Source organism: Schistocerca nitens, chromosome 2 (genome assembly GCF_023898315.1).
Source record: "Schistocerca nitens isolate TAMUIC-IGC-003100 chromosome 2, iqSchNite1.1, whole genome shotgun sequence".
In the NCBI taxonomy this organism is placed as follows: domain Eukaryota; kingdom Metazoa; phylum Arthropoda; class Insecta; order Orthoptera; family Acrididae; genus Schistocerca; species Schistocerca nitens.
In genome coordinates, this window is record NC_064615.1 from 876356175 (window position 1) to 876374776 (window position 18602).

At 38.6% G+C, this 18602-nt stretch overlaps 1 protein-coding gene across 1 annotated transcript in view; it reads left to right on the top strand.

The window, feature by feature from the left end:
* The window catches only part of LOC126237168 (myosin-VIIa), a 532624-nt gene that overhangs the window by 484635 nt on the left and 29387 nt on the right, over positions 1-18602 (top strand). The window contains exons 24-29 of the mRNA XM_049947025.1: positions 4060-4306; positions 6624-6797; positions 8159-8386; positions 10391-10564; positions 10749-10866; positions 17557-17683. Of these exons, the coding sequence (XP_049802982.1) occupies positions 4060-4306; positions 6624-6797; positions 8159-8386; positions 10391-10564; positions 10749-10866; positions 17557-17683 (1068 nt within the window). The remainder of the gene's footprint in view (positions 1-4059; positions 4307-6623; positions 6798-8158; positions 8387-10390; positions 10565-10748; positions 10867-17556; positions 17684-18602) is intronic.

Consider the following 18602-nt stretch of genomic DNA (forward strand, 5'->3'; position numbering starts at 1 on the left):
TGTAAGTGGATATCAAATTTTCCAGGTCCATTTTCCCACTGCTGTGCTTAGGAAATCAGTACTGAAATCTCTTAAGTACTGAGACATCTCTTTTACAGTTAAATAAGTGCACTAAAAGTGAGTGAAGGTGCCTCAAAAAGAGGTATCCAATATATTGCTACCATTAAAAGGGTACAGTTCCTTACAGAAAATGTGATGGTACATGCTTCAGAAGACAGAAGATAAGTCATGTACATCAGTTGATTTATGCATGACACAGTTCTTAAAAAAAATACCAACACCTCCTCTTATTCTTTGTTTTCTACAGTATGAAGATGTAAGATTATAGTCAGGTATTAAGTCTTCTGACCCTTCAGCAGACGAAATGCTCAGTAAAACACAGTACAGGGCTGTGGTCTATACTTTCATGGTCTTGCACATTGATTGTGAGTTCGTTTAGCTTATTACGAGTTTAAGTACACAAGATCTCTAATATCCTGATGGAAGGTTGCCAGTTGATGCTTTCCAGAGGCAGTTTTTGTCCAAAAACAGTTACTAGTCGATAAGTTCAAGGATGCGTTCCTTTATTGTGATTTCGGTTTAGACAGTTTGTCTAATAGAGCCTGTCTATTTGCACTGTTTTTTATAGGTTTGAATTCTTTCATAATTGTTGCATTTAGAAGGCTTCCTAATGCTTTTTTTCCTGACTTGTTTAGGTGCATGCTGTGGTTAGCTAACAACTCTGTACTGAAATCGTTTGATTCTGCAACACGAGTATTAATAAAAAATTTGCAAGTCTTTGCTAATTCATAGTTCATCCGTGAGATGGGTTCATTTACACAGGCCTATGGGATCAAGTCCTTTCTCTTAGGGATGTTCACAACCAATACTGTGGAGTGATGAAGTGCCGAGAATTTCTCTCTCACCATTTATATTGCATCATAACTTTTGTGGTGCTTCTGTGGTCAAATATCAAGGAGGACCGCAAGGCTTTCGTGTGCCAGTGAAGTGCTTGCCAGAATAACAAAATGACTTGACACATTAAAGCTACTCCGAACTTTTACCCCACAAAGGAAGTGATCTGAGCATATCCAGTTGACATTGTTGGATCTTTACCGTTATCATTAGTTTACCTGTACCTCCTGACAACAGTTGACCATTTCTCAAGTTAGCCTGAATCATATCCAGTGAAAGATATAACAAAAACAATGGTAATCATGGCCTTCTTTCATGAGTGAATTGCCCACATCTGCATACCTGTCTACATCTGCTACCAATCAAGACAAACAGTTCAGATCTTTAAAACACAATTAATGTAACTTGGCATGAACCAGATTTGAACCTGTGCCTACTGCCCCACTACGAATGGCATTGTATAACAGCTCCTTTGACAATTGAAGAGCTTGGCAGTAAATGATGGTTGTTTTGAGAAATTGCACAGGAAAGTTTCAAGAAAATCTCATAAATGAAATATTTCAGGTACTTGGAATGTGATGTTTTTTATTCAGATAAGTAATTGTTTTCAAATATATTTACATTAATGACATTTTTTTTCTTAAAACTTCGGCAGTGGATACTTAATATTGTTTACTTACAAACTGAGTGCAATTAACATGGCTTAGCAATGACTTAGTGCTGTTTACTTTTGGGGGAAATTAATGAAACACTACTGCTAAACAAATTTAAAAGGTCGTAAATGTTTCAATTTTTGATGTTAATATCTTAATGAGGGATTTTTGCAATAATAAAGTACAACCTCAAAAATTAATCTTTGATTCAGTTCAGTACAAAATTAATTTTAGCAAGGACCTTAACTGCAGCATGTAAACAATATTAAGGATAGTCCTTAACATTTGTGCCATCATCCTGTCTTGAAAATTCACGTAAAATATGATAAGGGACACAATGTTGTTTACTTGCCTAAATAAATATTCACACTTACGTGATTACTAACTAATTTTGAAGTGCATTTGCATTTGGGAACATATTCAGGATTTTCATCTGAGTTTTCGTGGCCCATAGCATCCTCAGTTTTGTAAAAATTGTTCCTGAAAAACATTTTCCTGGCATGAACACAACACCAGTTACTACTACTAGCAGCTATGTGTGTGATACTTACCACCGTTAACATGCACACATCCTGACACAGTGTCATTAGAGAATCTAAAATTAGAGATAGAGTTGACATTTCTCGGTTCATTGTGGAACTATCAACTAATATGCATGAAGCCCATATTTACCATGATTTGAATGTGATAACTCTGTTTCTCATTGACTGTCCCTTACCAATGTTTACAGTTGAGGTCTTCAATTACAAACCTTTCTCATATGCTACATCACAGAACATCAGAGTGACATACCCCCTATTGTCCCCCGTAATGTTTTCAACGAGGACCTGAAACCAACAATGAATAAATTGGTGTACTAACAAACACTGTGACTGCCTAGAGAATTCGTCATCGCTGCATCATATAATATCATTGAAGCATCAGACTTTACATAGCATCTATGCTCACAGATCTGCAGACTCTGGCTGGATGTTTATTATACTATCCAGTGGCCCAAAACTTTGGTGCAATGCTGTAGAATGCATTGTGAAATGGATTTTTGTTACTGTCCAAATTGCAGTTCTCTGTGTACCCTCACTGCGGTAAGGGATTTCATGATGCCCACGCTGGTGCAAAAGGCCCATTAAGACATGCACAGTAAATTATAGATTACAGTACTTTATGAATGGTTCTCACCTCCAGTAAAAGAATTATCTTTGTAATCTCAATGTAGTGATAATCATGTGGTTATTATGGGATAGGTGTGGAAAAATAAAGTCAGTTTCTTGTCAAAGTCTTTATTGAGAGGACATTTCTTTCTCCATCTAGTCCTCAGTTAAGCCCTCTGTTCCATATCCTACTGTACTTTTGAAACCCCCAACAATGCTATCAAGCCATAAATAAGAATTTTCTTATCAATAGTACCACAATGAACCAGAACAGCTCAGCCAACTCATGCCCAGTAATGAGATGTATCCTTCCAAAGATCATTTTTATCCCTCTCCCATCTCCCCCACAAATCTCCTCCCTCTAAATACGTCATATACTGACAATCATTCTGCTGGCCCAGTTATACAAAGGCCAAAATTTCTTAGTGTATAAAAGTAGGGCAAAGTCACATATCAGATTTATGGAATCACTATTCTTAATTCTGTGCAGACCAGTTGTCCACTGTCATGAGAAACACTGCTAAACATGTATCATACATAAACTTAACCACACAGTTGCATAGCATAGTAATATGATTTCCTGGAAGATACATCAGGTTGCAGGAGACATGCATGACACTCCCACATAGCAAACTCTACACACTTTCCCATAACACTAGCCTCTCTGAACTGTTCAGTTGGTAATTGCAACACACCACATAGTAGCCTCATCTTCCTGGCCTGAAACTACATTAGCTCTACTCTTTTCTTGCCTCTGCTCCGATTCTAGTTTCCTAAACCTATCTACCCATTCTTATTTTCTTTTTATGCCTGTATTCCATTTCTCCATGTTGTTATCTTCAGACATTCTTATTTATTTGCATCTCTTTTCTATCCATTATTTATTTTATTTAAATTTGCTTTCTTTTGGCTATTCTTTCACCCTGAGGTGTATTTTGCTCCTTAGCTCACTGGTGTTACAACTGATTCCCTCTTTCCTGGTCTTCCACTTTGCAGAATATAGCATCTCTTAATTGCTTTTTGAAGCTTTCTGTCCACCCCGTATTTTCCAAGCAATTATGAGTGCAAGTTAATCTTGAAAATGTTTTTAATGAACTATAACTAAAAAGTTAAAGTTGAAAGTAATTAATAAGAGTAATGATAGATAAAGGACTGTTACAACTTTCAAATAAAATTAACTTTCAGTACAAAGTTTGAATGTTCTTGATTATTGCTTTGTCAGTGATGACTTGACACTCATTACGTGTGTTTGTTGTTAAGCTACCAGCCAAACTTTTTGAGCTATCCAGTCATATTACCATAGTACTTTTTCTTTGTCATTCAGATCTTTAGTTTGTAATTCTTATGATGAAACTGCTTTACAGGGATGAAATATACTGTCAGATATGCAAACAGCTAACTAATAACCCATCAAAGTCATCACATGCAAGAGGATGGATATTGTTGTCTTTGTGTGTTGGATGCTTTGCTCCATCTGAGAAGTTTGTGAACTATCTTAGAGCCTTCATAAGAGAAGGACCACCAGGCTATGCACCCTACTGTGAAGAGAGACTCAAACGGACATTCAACAATGGCACAAGAAACCAGCCTCCTAGTTGGCTTGAACTCCAGGTGAGCAGTTGCCTTTGTATTTCGGCCCAAGTATCCAGCATCTTGGAGAAATAGCTTGTGAAATACTGCTTAGCATTGTGTATAAATATATCAAAATAATCAGCAACAGTTGCATGAAAGAAACTGTTAGTGAGTAGAGAACATCCTGGAGGATTAGGTAGGATTACTCATCACAGATACAAAATTGTTAAATGTGGAAGGACATGTTTTTCTTCTTTGACTGCCTTTTCTTTCATAACCTAACAGTAAAGGATTTAAAATAAAATCTGCTTTTCTTCTGACAGGACTGATCAGTAGGTCCACAGACATTAGGTGACATCAGTTCACCAGGGTTGGACATTCTGTCTCTAAACCCAAAAGACAGTCTGTGCATTTTTACAAAAATCAGTTTCTTCTTGTTATGGCACCGTCCTGATATCTTCATCTCGTATGGTACAGTTGTAATAATGAAGCATCATCGGTGATGTTTATTTCAACTATTTCCTTTGGTAGGATTGGTTCAAGGTTTGCTTTGTACAATGTTCCACATACTTAACATGTTCCATGTATTACTATTCCATTATTGCTTCTAAGCCTGCACTCTGTTGATGTTGACATTAATTCACTATTTTGATTGCAATCTTAAGCAGATAGCACTGAAAACAAATTTCTGTATCATTTTGAAATATACCAAAGTCAAGCAGAATTATTATTATTATTATTTTTTCTAACTATACCTTTACTTGCAAATCATTAAGGAGTAAAGCAGACTGCACACTGAATAGCAGAAACATTGAACTGTCGACAGGCACACCCAAAAGAGAAAGGAAACTTGCTGACTTCACCAGAGCTTTTATTACCTATCAGCATGCCCCACCCCTCATAAAGTGGTATTCTATTGCTCACCCAATCTACACAACATCCTGGTCCATCCCTATGCCATACCCATTCCCAAACATTTGCTAGTAGGATCTTATCCGTGTGGAAGACCCAGATGTGCTCAATCCACCAACCCAGCACTTCCTACTCCAGTCATGGCACAGGTTTATCCTGTCCCATCAGAGGCAGGGCCAACTCTGAAAGCAGCCATGTCACTTACCAACTCTTTTGCAATCACTAAATAGCTTTTTATGTCAGTATGACAGGCAACCAGCTGTCCATCAAAATGAATGGGCACTGCCAGTCTGTGGCCAAGAGCAAAGTTGACCACCCAGGGGCACAACATGCTAGTGTTCAAATGCTGCTTCAAAATGCATGCCATCTGGATCCTTACCTACAGTACAGATTTTTTGAGCTATGCAGATGGGAGTTATCCGGCAACACATCATTCATTTCCTTAACCCGCCTGATGTCAGTCTGTGGTAAACCGCTGTCCCCACATCCTCTACCCACCAGTATCCCCTTATTGTTTCCTGTCACCCAATCCAGGCCTCATTATCATATTCATCATGTGTCACACCTCACAGGCTCCTGTACCTGCATATCACATGCCTAGCCTGTGCACCTGCCATTCCTCCCACTCACATTCCTAGCCAGCAGAAATGCTGCCTCTCTCCAAGCTGCTAGCTACTGATCACCAAATCTTCTTCCTGCCTTCTGTCTCTTTCTTCTTTCACCCACCCCGCTGTAACAGCCCCCACCCCACTCCACGCCACTCCAATCCATCCCACCTCACCTCACCTCACCTCACCCCACCCCACCCCACTCTACTCCACTGCAGTGTGTGTGGACACACATGCGCTCTAGCTTGTCAAAGGATTTATTTGAAATCTAGCAAGTATTCATAATCTTTTGTGTGTTTTGTAACTGCTATTCGAGGAGTGGTCTCCTTTACTCCTAAATTAGTTACTTGTTTAAATTATGCAGAACTATCCTTACTATATATCTTTACTTGGTTTTCCATCAGAAATCTGCTTTAGTTCAACGACATTTGTGCCGATAATAATTGCAAACATCACCTTTATAGATTTCAAAAATAATTCGTTACCCTACTTTTCCTTTCTTACATTTAATGCTGAAACTTCTTGTGCAGTGTCCTGTTTTCTTACATTTATGACAAGTTTGTCTCAAGCACAAGTAGTTGAAAAATTAATTCATTGAATGTTTTGCTTTCATCATCAGAAAACAACAACTGACTGGATTGAAAGGTTTTAAATGTCCGCAGCATTTCTGTTTATTATTCCAAATACAGAAATGGTTGCTTTTTTATGTTACTGTACAACAATCAGTCTGGATTATTCTTTATACTTTGACTCTTTTTATCTATTTGTTATTAATTTTCATTATTTAGTGTTTTTCTTTTATATTACAGTATGTGCTAATAAAAACTTACTTTCAGGCTACAAAATCCAAGAAGCCAATAATGTTACCAATAACATTTATGGATGGAAACACAAAAACACTTCTTGCAGATTCTGCAACTACTGCACGAGAATTATGTAATCAGTTGTCTGACAAAATTGGCCTCAAAGACCAGTTTGGATTCTCATTGTACATTGCCTTATTTGACAAGGTGTGTAAACTTCTTTCTTTTGTAATTTATGGCAAGTTTATCAAGCAAAGAATTTATACTAAAACTCAAATAATTGCTTATAATGTAATAATCCTCATTTGTTTTAGCATTGTAGACATTCTTCTAAGTGTTTACTTTTATAAAAAAAGTTGTAGTCCTTAAACTGAAGCAAGTTTAAAGCTTCCAGTCTGCAGGAGTGGTCCATGTGATCATAATTTACTGTTTATATAATAAAACTAATATTACTCTTTCAATAGACTTAAATCGTGTAATTTTATTGTGACCATAAAAAAATATTTAGTAATGTCATTATAAGACTTTGTCTCCAACCATACTAGTTCCAGCAGTCCTTGAAACAACAGAATCCATTACAAGTGAATGAAGCTTTTAGAGAGAGAGAGAGAGAGAGAGAGAATGTTCTGTAGTATGTAGTTATTATATGAGAAATTTTGTCATTCCTTGCAGTATTGCCATTGTATCAGCTGAAAGTGACAGATCTGCTTCTTTCTTCCACCAGTTGTGAACACAGATTCATGAAATTATTGAGCAGGCTGAACATAGTGTGCAAAAAATTCAGTGTTGGCTCTGTCTGATTTATGGGCAAGACATGATGATGAAGCAGATACAGTGTGTGTGATCCAGACAGGCTACTGATAGCCATTAAAACACACATTATTAAAGGTGGACTGGATGTCATCCCTTATCAGTGATGATTCTGGTGGAACAAGTGCAGCAACACAATATATAAAACCATGACAAGAGCAGGTTGACAGACAAGAAAATTTAGAAATTCTGTTAAATTTTTATTTTTCATACTCTTTTTTCCTTTGTAAGGAGAAAGATGTGAAACAGTAAAGTGAAAGAGTAAAATACAGTGATGTAAAAGAGAAAAAAAATTACTCTGAACCAAGAAACGGACAGGGTACAGCTCAGTATTTAGAATGATCAACAAACTAAATGCTGCAATTCAGATTCCAGAATACTACATCTACCAGTAATGAGCTGCTGGTAATTGACATTAGAAATACAAGAGATTTTGTGGGAGGTAAAGAAAATACAAAATATCCTTTAAGTACTTTACTCAGTGCCACCACCCAACAAAAAACTCTCTCTCTCTCTCTCTCTCTCTCTCTTTCTTCCTCTGCTCCTCCCTCTCCCTCCCCTCTTTGTTTACAGACAGATGCAGTTACAGATCTTCATTTAACATTGACCCTCTCCCCACAGGATTTTATATCCAATACTTCTTTAAGTAATTTATCTGAAGCAAGAAACCATGGGTTTTGTTCTATAATTCTGTAATTTTGTCATTTTGATTGTAATATGTAGACCTACACTTACATTCCAACAATTCTGTTGTTTAGGTTTCATCACTAGGCAGTGGCGGAGATCATGTTATGGATGCTATATCACAATGTGAACAGTATGCCAAAGAACAAGGAGCTCAGGAAAGGAATGCTCCTTGGAGATTGTTTTTTAGAAAAGAAATATTTGCTCCATGGCATGATCCAGCAGAAGATCAAGTGGCAAGCAATCTCATATATCAGCAAGTAGTAAGAGGTGTTAAGTTTGGTGAATACAGATGTGACAAGGTAAGACATGGAACCTCATATTGAATAATTGCCAAAAACATTTTCTTTATTTCTTTCTTCAGTAGATTATAATTCAACTGAGTTTTTTTTATAATGGTGTCATGCCTCTAATTTCACATGCATCTTTAATCTTCATGTAAGCTGGATATTTTTATTTGTAGTCTTTTGTTAAGGAGTTATTCTACCAACTTCCTTGACAAAAGCTGACATTAAAAGACTGTAGTTATTTTAGATATCCATTATTGTTCTACATCACAAACTTCACTGTTTACTGTAAGATAAAACATGATTTTAGTAACCAGTTACTTATCAGTACTGTTGAGCAATGCTGCTACACTGCGGTGACAAAAGTCGTGAGACACCTCCTGATATGTCAGACCTCCTTTTGCCCAACATAGTGCAGCAATTCATCATGGTATGGACTCAATAAGTTGTTGAAAGTCCTCTACAGAAATATTGAGCCACACTGCCTCTATAGCCATTCATAGTTGTGAAAGTTTTGCCTTTGAAGGATTTTGTGCATCAACTGACCTCTTGAGTGTATCCTGTAACTGTTTAGTGAAGTTTGTGTCAGGTGTTTGAGAACATGAAGTCCAATAATAGATACAAATGGCCTCCAAGTAGCTGGACAACCATTTCCAGTCAATGATAATTCAGTTGTATCAGAGGACCTAGTCCATTCCATATAAACACAGCCCACACCATTGTGGTGCTACCACCACCTTGCACAGTGCCTTGTTGACAACCTGAGTGGGGTCTGCGCCACACTTGAATCCTACCATTAGCTCTTACCAACTGAAATCAGGACTTATCTACCCAGATCATAGTTTTCCAGTCATCTAGGGTCCAACTAATATGGTCATGAGCCCAGGAAAGGGACTGCAGGTGATTTTGTGCTGTTAGCAAAGGCACTTGGCGTCAGTTATCTGCCGTCATAGCCCTTTAATGCCAAATTTTGCTTCACTGTCCCAATGGATACATTCGTCATACATCCCGTGTTTATTTCTGTGGTTATTTCACTCTGTGTTGCTTATCTGTTAGCACTGACAATTCTGTGCAAATGCTGCTGCTCTCTGTCATTACGTGAAGGCCATCAGCCACTACGCGAGGTAATGCCTGAAATTTGATATTCTCAGCACACTCTTGGACACTGTGGATATTGTAATATTGAATTTCTTAACAATTCTCAAAATGGAATGTCCCATGCATCTAGCTCCAACTACCATTTCGTGTTCAACGTCTGTTAATTCCCATGATGTGGCCATATGTCGGAAACTGTTTCAGATGAATCACCTGAATACAAACGATACTTTACCAGTGCACTGTCCTTTTATATCTTGCATATGCGATAGTAATACCATTGGTATATGTGCGTATCACTGTCCCATGACTTTTGTCAACTCAGTGTAAATTTATGTATATGAAAATAGGTCAGTACTGATCAAACAGAAGAGGCACTGGGCAGCAAACCAGCAATTAAAAAAAAAGTAGTCTCAGTAATTCTAAATCTGCTACTCTGCGTCTATAAAAACTGCTGTTTGAAATTACATCATCATATTGAATCGTCAGTCGTCAGTAAATTTCAGTAGGTTCATTCATGTGCAGTAAAGATTTACAACAAAATGGTGTTTTTTTTTTTTTTTGTGAAATGATCGTTGTTGCAGAGGTTGTAAACTGGTTCACATCTCTGCACTCTTGTGTGCCTTTTATTTTATGCAACAACTCCCTTGTTGACATAAACAAAGTGGTACATTGTGCTGTATTTTTTTCTTTAAATTAAAGGCTTCAATTTATTTGACTACGCAAATATTCAACTAAGAGTAAAACATTAGTAAGACTAGCAACCTTGAACATGCATCAATGAAAGAGCTCCATGTCAAAAAGAATTATATCAGAGGTACTTTAAAAATGGCAGCACTATTCCGAGGAGCTGTTGGTATTTCATATGTTTTGTGAATATGTATGTAACTTTTGAATCTAGTGTGAAACCTTGTTCTATTCCAGGAAGAGGATCTTGCAATGATAGCAGCTCAACAGTATTATATTGAATATGGCACAGATCTGAACATTGATAGGCTGTACAATTTGCTTCCAAGCTATATTCCTGATTATTGTTTCACAAACACAGAAAAAGCCATTGATCGCTGGGGCCAACTAGTTATTCAAGCTTATAAGAAGGTACTGTCTCTGAAGTTATAATAGGACTACGAAAATATCTGATTTGCCCCATACATTAGCCCTATGTAAATACCTGCTCTGTGTTATAATTATGTTAAGGATTATATCAACAACAATGCTCTTTATTTTGTATAATAATGCTATCTGTTTCACATTTTGATTGTGTTACATTTTCTTTCTACAGAGCTATTATTTGAAGGAGAAGGTTCCACCTTTGAGAGTAAAAGAAGATGTTGTTAGCTATGCGAAGTTCAAGTGGCCTTTATTATTCTCCCGGTTCTATGAAGCTTATAGAAATTCTGGTGAGAAAGGCAATGTTAAACTTTTTACTTAAATATTATTTCAACCAAAGTTATTAGTTTTAGTATTCTTCACTGTGTTTTGTAACTCAAACTTTTTGGGTGCAATATTTTTTTGTTTCAGAATATTATCAGCATATAAACATTTGCAATAGTCATTATTACGTATGTGAGTAGTTGATTAATAAGGATTATTCAAATGTAAAGGCGAAGTATATGTGCAGATTATTTTTATATCTAATTTTCTTGTTGTGGTTTACATTGCATCCCAGTTAGTCATATTTAGGGACAACAAAAAGAGTTAAGGTCCACAATTATAAACAGGGTCCTTAAAGAGACCACACATGGTGTTTAAACTGTAATATAATAGGAAAGACAGAAAAATGTATTCGCCAAGTAGTGGCAGGAGAACAAGAAGGCACATAAATTTGCAAGCTTTCAGAGCCAGTGGATCATTCTTCTGGCAGAAGGGTTGACAGGGAAGGAAGAGGGGTGAACTAAGAGGACTGTTCAGGCTTAGGAAATGGGGACAGTTCAAAGTCACCCAGAACCCTGGGTCCGGGAAGACGTACTGGATAGGACGAGAAGGAAAGACTGATTGCTGCGGACTGCAGTGCACGAGATCTGGAAACCTGAGAGCTTAAAGGTGGAAATATGCCAATGCACAATATCAAGATTGCTGAGAAAACATCGTGCACAAGTTAATAAGAGCAGAAAGCTACATAAATTGTATTTGGTAGAGGTAGGGACAGGGAAGAATAGACATTTCAGAGAATAAGATATAAAAAAACTGCATGTGTGGTTTGGTATCTTCTTGAGGGATGTGCTGCCTGTATATTGGACAAAATGTGCTCCAAGTAGCTGACCACACTATATGGCCTTGATGGGATACATGAATTTGGATGTATTCTGGATTTTGGACAACACTGTCACAAAGGTGTGGATCAGATGTTGAGATCCAGAGCTTGGTTGCTCGGTGCTCTGATCTTGATTACTGAACATTTGGTTGATGGGAGGAAAGAGGAACAGTGTAGTGGTTGGCACCCTGGTCAGTAACAACAGTGAACTCAAACCATGTATCTAAGCAGCATTTAAAAGCTATTTGACAGGACCTAGGTACCTTCAGTTAAAACTTCCGGGCTGAGAGGCCGTGGTCGATGTATAAAATTTCCACCTGACGTTTCGTCTCCATCTGCGGGAGACATCTTCTGAGGTCGTCCGGCTACTGCCACTGAGGCTGCTGGTACTCTCGCATTTATAGAGCGCATAGAGAGCACCACCATTCATCATGTGATGCCGACGGTGTGCCTATCTTTGGAAGGCGTCATCATTCTCGATTAAGAGTAATCGATTGTCATTCTGCTGGCGCAACATTGACATCCATATTTTGTCCAACTTTAAAACTTCCTCTTTTCTATTGAAATTGTTGTGGTGTTTGTGAATTTCTATTGCTTCTCTATACATGCACGCATGATAATGGGATGTTCATGCCAGAACGCTTGTCTCATTAAATTTAATTTCATGATTCCCAACTCGAAAAACATGCTCAGCTAAGGCCGATTTTTCAATGTGTCCTAAGCGACAGTTTCTTTTATGTTCGGCTAAGCAGGTGTTTACACTTCTTTTCGTTGTTCCAATATATACTTGTCCACAACTGCATGGAATTTTGTATACCCCAGGTGTTGCTAGGGGATGTCGGGCGTCTTTTGCAGTTCTTAAATATTCCTTAATCTTCTTGGTGGGTCTGAAGATTGTCTCGATCCCATACTTGGCCAGAACTTTCCCGACACGGTCCATAACCTTATTAATAAACGGTAGGAAAACTTTTCCAGTAGGCGTCCGTTGTTGCTCTGGACTTCTGGCTTCTTTTCTTCTTTGATGGAGGGCTCGATCAATTTCCTTACTTGTACGAGGGCAGTTCAATAAGTAATGCAACACATTTTTTTTCTGAAACAGGGGTTGTTTTATTCAGCATTGAAATACACCATGTTATTCCCCAATCTTTTAGCTACACAACACTATTTTTCAACGTAATCTCCATTCAATGCTACGGCCTTACGCCACCTTGAAATGAGGGCCTGTATGCCTGCACGGTACCATTCCACTGGTCGATGTCGGAGCCAACGTCGTACTGCATCAATAACTTCTTCATCATCCGCGTAGTGCCTCCCACGGATTGCGTCCTTCATTGGGCCAAACATATGGAAATCCGACGGTGCGAGATCGGGGCTGTAGGGTGCATGAGGAAGAACAGTCCACTGAAGTTTTGTGAGCTCCTCTCGGGTGCGAAGACTTGTGTGAGGTCTTGCGTTGTCATGAAGAAGGAGAAGTTCGTTCAGATTTTTGTGCCTACGAACACGCTGAAGTCGTTTCTTCAATTTCTGAAGAGTAGCACAATACACTTCAGAGTTGATCGTTTGACCATGGGGAAGGACATCGAACAGAATAACCCCTTCAGCGTCCCAGAAGACTGTAACCATGACTTTACCGGCTGAGGGTATGGCTTTAAACTTTTTCTTGGTAGGAGAGTGGGTGTGGCGCCACTCCATTGATTGCCGTTTTGTTTCAGGTTCGAAGTGATGAACCCATGTTTCATCGCCTGTAACAATCTTTGACAAGAAATTGTCACCCTCAGCCACATGACGAGCAAGCAATTCCGCACAGATGGTTCTCCTTTGCTCTTTATGGTGTTCGGTTAGACAACGAGGGACCCAGCGGGAACAAACCTTTGAATATCCCAACTGGTGAACAATTGTGACAGCACTACCAACAGAGCTGTCAAGTTGAGCACTGAGTTGTTTGATGGTGATCCGTCGATCATCTCGAACGAGTGTGTTCGCACGCTCCGCCATTGCAGGAGTCACAGCTGTGCACGGCCGGCCCGCACGCGGGAGATCAGACAGTCTTGCTTGACCTTGCGGCGATGATGACACACGCTTTGCCCAACGACTCACCGTGCTTTTGTCCACTGCCAGATCACCATAGACATTCTGCAAGCACCTATGAATATCTGAGATGCCCTGGTTTTCCGCCAAAAGAAACTTGATCACTGCCCGTTGTTTGCAACGCACATCCGTTACAGACGCCATTTTAACAGCTCCGTACAGCGCTGCCACCTGTCGGAAGTCAATGAAACTATACGAGATGAAGCGGGAATGTTTGAAAATATTCCACAAGAAATTTCCGGTTTTTTCAACCAAAATTGGCCGAGAAAAAAAATGTGTTGCATTACTTATTGAACTGCCCTCGTATATCCGTTTTTGATGAAGGCTGACTGTAGGTGATTCAGTTCATCTTGTAAGTAAGCCGGCTCTCAGATTTTGTTGGCTCTGTCCACCAAGGTTTTAATGACACCTCTTTTTTGCCGAGGTTGATGGTTAGATTCCTTGTGGAGGTATCGATCTGTGTGAGTGTTCTTTCTATATACCTTGTGACCCAGCGTCCCATCCACCCGTTTAATTACCGACACAGCCTGGAAATTGAGTTGACCATTGCTCTCTTTCTCCATCGTAAACTGTATCTTCGGGTTAATGCTGTTCAGGTGCACCAAGAAGACATCCAACCCTTCTTCACCATGAGTCCACACTACAAATGTGGCAATAACATAGCGGTACCATTTAGCAGGCTTTTTACTGGCAGTCTGCAGCGCTCGCTGTTCAAAGATCTCCATAAATAAATTGGAAACAGCTGGGCTGAGAGGGCTTCCCATCGCCACCCCGTCGATCTGTTCGTAAAACTCGTTGTTATATGGGAAATAAGTTGTTGTCAGGCAGAGTTTAAATAAAGCCACTATGTCAGTTGTAAAAATATCTGCTATATGTGAAATAGCTTCGTTTACAGGCCCCATGGTAAACAATGACACTACATCGAAGCTCACAAGAATATCACTTGGGCTGACGTTAATCTCCCTCAGTTTTTCAATAAAATGCGCCGAGTTTTTAATGTAACTGCCCGTTCTGCCGATGTTTGGTTGCAGCAAGCAGGCAAGATATCTGGCCACCTCTTGTGTTGGAGATCCTATGGCACTCACAATCGGTCTCAACGGGACCTGTGGTTTATGCACCATTGAGAGTCCATAGAGTCTGGGTGGATAAGCTTCCGTTTTGCAGAGTTGTTTTTTATCATCCGAAGCAAGAGAAGATTGTTTCACCAGTTGATTGGTATTTCTCAAAATATTGGCTGTAGGGTCCTTCTGAAGCTTTTTGTACGTAGTGGGATCCAAAAGGTCACTAATCTTCTTGTGATAATCTTCGGTGTTCAGCAAAACCATAGCATTTCCTTTATCAGCTGCAAGTACAATAATGCTCTTATCCGCATTGATCTCCCTCGGTGCCCTCCTTTCCGACTGAGACAAATTGCTGGTAGGTGGTTTCGCTTGGCGTAATATTCTGGCTGTTTCAGTCCTGATTTTACCTGTATATAGGCCTATTATTATCTTGTCTTTTCATAGTTCTTAATATCTCATATCTGAACCTGTAGGATTAGATGGCCTGTTTCCATGGTGCATAATAATAATAATCAAGAGTGATGCATTGCCAGAAATGGTCTGCTGACTATTCACAAAGGAGTAGCTCTCGTTTCAGATATGAAAAATAGATGGACAATCGTAACATAGTAACCCATTTCCAAATACTCTGGTGTAGTCTTCTCAGTTCTCCGGTATGAAAACTGTTTGGTTGTTTCTTCAAAAAGTGTCAGTTCTGTGAGTGTGTAATATCAATGTCTGTGCTGCTTCAGAGACATAGGTGTATTAAAATAATGTAAAATTTCAAGTACAGTAATTGAAGTTTACTGTCATCAGTATGCTGCAAAATAAAGTTACACTCATTATTTTTATGATTACATACAATTACAGTGAAACCCCCACACACTTTTCAAGGGACTTAAAAAACTGGTGTAAAATGCGAGAAAATGTAAAATGTGGAAAATAACATTTTAAGCTGTAGAAGTTACTTGTAGGATACTCCTCTGCGTTTTTGCACTTTATGTATGATATATATACATAATGTACATCAAAGTACTTGTCAGGGACATGTTTATTATCTATTAAAGGTTTATTATCTAATAAAAATTGCTGATGTAACTGGAACTGATAACTGTCTGGGAAGTAGAAACGTTTAACTCAGTATCATACATTATAATCAATGTTTTTGGAAAGTGTGCAGCTGTCAGTCATTATTTAAACAATGGAACACTGCACCAGTTACATATTTTTTCATGCTTAGGACGATGCATTTTGGGAATTTTTTCTCGTTGTCAATTGCTCTATTTACAAAAGTATTTTGTGTGGTGTTTTCGTATGTGATGTTGTGCATCTCGTGCACTGCAGTCATCTTTTTGAGTTATCAGGTACTGTGCCTTCTCAGTTATGCAGAAAACCACACACACATGCAAACTGTCATGCACATTTTTTGGTTGTGTAACATCACAAAAAATACGTAAGTAAATACTGCACTTGACAACAAGAATAAATTCTCGAAACATGTTTTGCACAGCATGAAAAAATCTGTAATTGGTACTGTTTAAACGAAAACATCTGAGCAATGCAGAGTGCATGAAGATGTCAACTAGCACTACAAGTGGCCAAACAACGAAACATACTAAATATCGTTCGACAGAGGTGTCATGATGATCACAACAATCACGAAACTTCGCATGTGCAGTAGAAACAGTTTATAAATGGTTGTGATAGGCAAGAATACCTTTATTCAAATGAACCTAGTTACTCCCATCAGGCACCAAGCCAAGTAGAGCTTGGCAGCAGCAGGGAATAGAGCATAAATTGTTGTAACTATTGCACATTTACCAATTCAGATCTGCTGAGTAGAGCACCCTGGTGTCAAGTAATTTCACCATGTAATGTTTGTATATACTACCTGATAGCTAACATCATGCCAGCATTATTTTATGTCAGTTTCTTCTCTGTGAACATTTTTTCATAAAGTGCAAATCGTGAGAAAATTATAAATGTGTTGACACAAAATGGGTTACGACATTGTGGAGCTAGGACATTTGAAGGAAAATGCTGTAAACAGTGGGAAAACATTAATTCCGGGAATGAAAAGTGGAGTTATAATATAGTTCCAAAAATTTTAATTTTTTTCTCCAGTTGTCATTCTTCTGTTGCTTCTGTACCAAAAATGTGTTAAATTGATATTTACATAAGTAAAAATGCAGAGACAACAGCTTATAAGACATGTTGCCTGTTCGTGCTCATCTCAAGTTACTCAACTGATGGTTGTTTAGTGATTTTTCTGCCTGTTCCTTGAAATGACAGTGAAACCAATAAATGACCATAGATAAAAGATCCAAACATGAGAGCCACATGGCAGCACATGAAGACATGATCACAAAAGCTTCAACAATTTCAAACTACTTAAGAATTACAAATTTATCTAATTTACTGTCTTTATAAATTTTAATATGGTTTACTACTGTTGCTGTTCCATTCTGTCAGACAGAATGACTAGTATTAATCGTGAACAGTAGAGCTTGAACGCACATCGCTGTTTCAATTTGAGCTTCTCCGTTGTTCTTTGCATACTTTAGATCCCTTTTTCTACACAAAGTATGGAAAAAAACTGCTAAATAAGGTAAGGTATCTGTAGCAGAACTGCCATCTTTTGTCAAAGAAACATTTTGCCAGTGACAAATGTTTGCTCTTACAGTACTAATTTTTCCCTTTTTTTTCAGGTCCCAATTTGCCAAAGAATGATGTAATAATTGCTGTGAACTGGACTGGTGTATATGTTGTGGATGATCAAGAACAAGTTCTCTTGGAATTATCCTTCCCAGAAATCACCACAGTTTCAAGCCAGAAGTAAGCATATTACATCAAAAATACAACTGCCTGTAAATTCACTGTAGACCTTAGCAGTCATATTAAATGGTAGTGTACAATTTTTGGATATACGTTCTTGATAGTAATTTATCATGACTGATTAGAATGTGTATCAAACATAGGCCTGGAGACTGAGTTCTGGAATTTACTGACAACAATCCAACAAACTGAACCAATCGAGGACATTACACAAAGTAAACTGTGTGATCAAAAGTATCCGGACAACCCCAAAAACATATGTTTTTCATATTAGGTGCATTGTGCTGCCACCTACTGTCAGGTACTCCATGTCAGCGACATCAGTATCATTAGACATCATGAGAGAGCAGAATGGGGTGCTCCGCTGAACTCACGGACTTCGAATGTGGTCAGGTGATTGGGTGTCACTTGTGTCATACGTCCGTACGCAAGATTTACACACTCCTAGACATCCCTAGGTCCAATATTTCCAATGTGATAGTGAAGTGGAAACGTGAAGGGACACAAAAACATACAGACCGACCTCATCTGTTGACTGACAGAGACCGCCGAGAGTTGAAGGGGGTTGTAATGTGTAATAGGCAGATATCTATCCAGATCATCACACAGGAATTCCAAACTGCATCAGGATCCACTGCAAGTACTATGACAGTTAGGTGGGAGGTGATAAAACTTGCATTTCATGGTTGAGCGGCTGCTCATAAGCCACAAATCACACCAGTAAATGCCAAACGGTGCCTCGCATGGTGTACGGAGCGTAAACATTGGACGATTGAACAGTGGAGTGACAAATCACAGTACACAATGTGACAATCTGATGGCAGGGTGTGGGTATGGCGAATGCCTGGTGAACATCATCTGCCAGTGTGTATAGTGCCAATAGTAAAATTTGGAGGCGATGGTATTAAGGTGTGGCCGT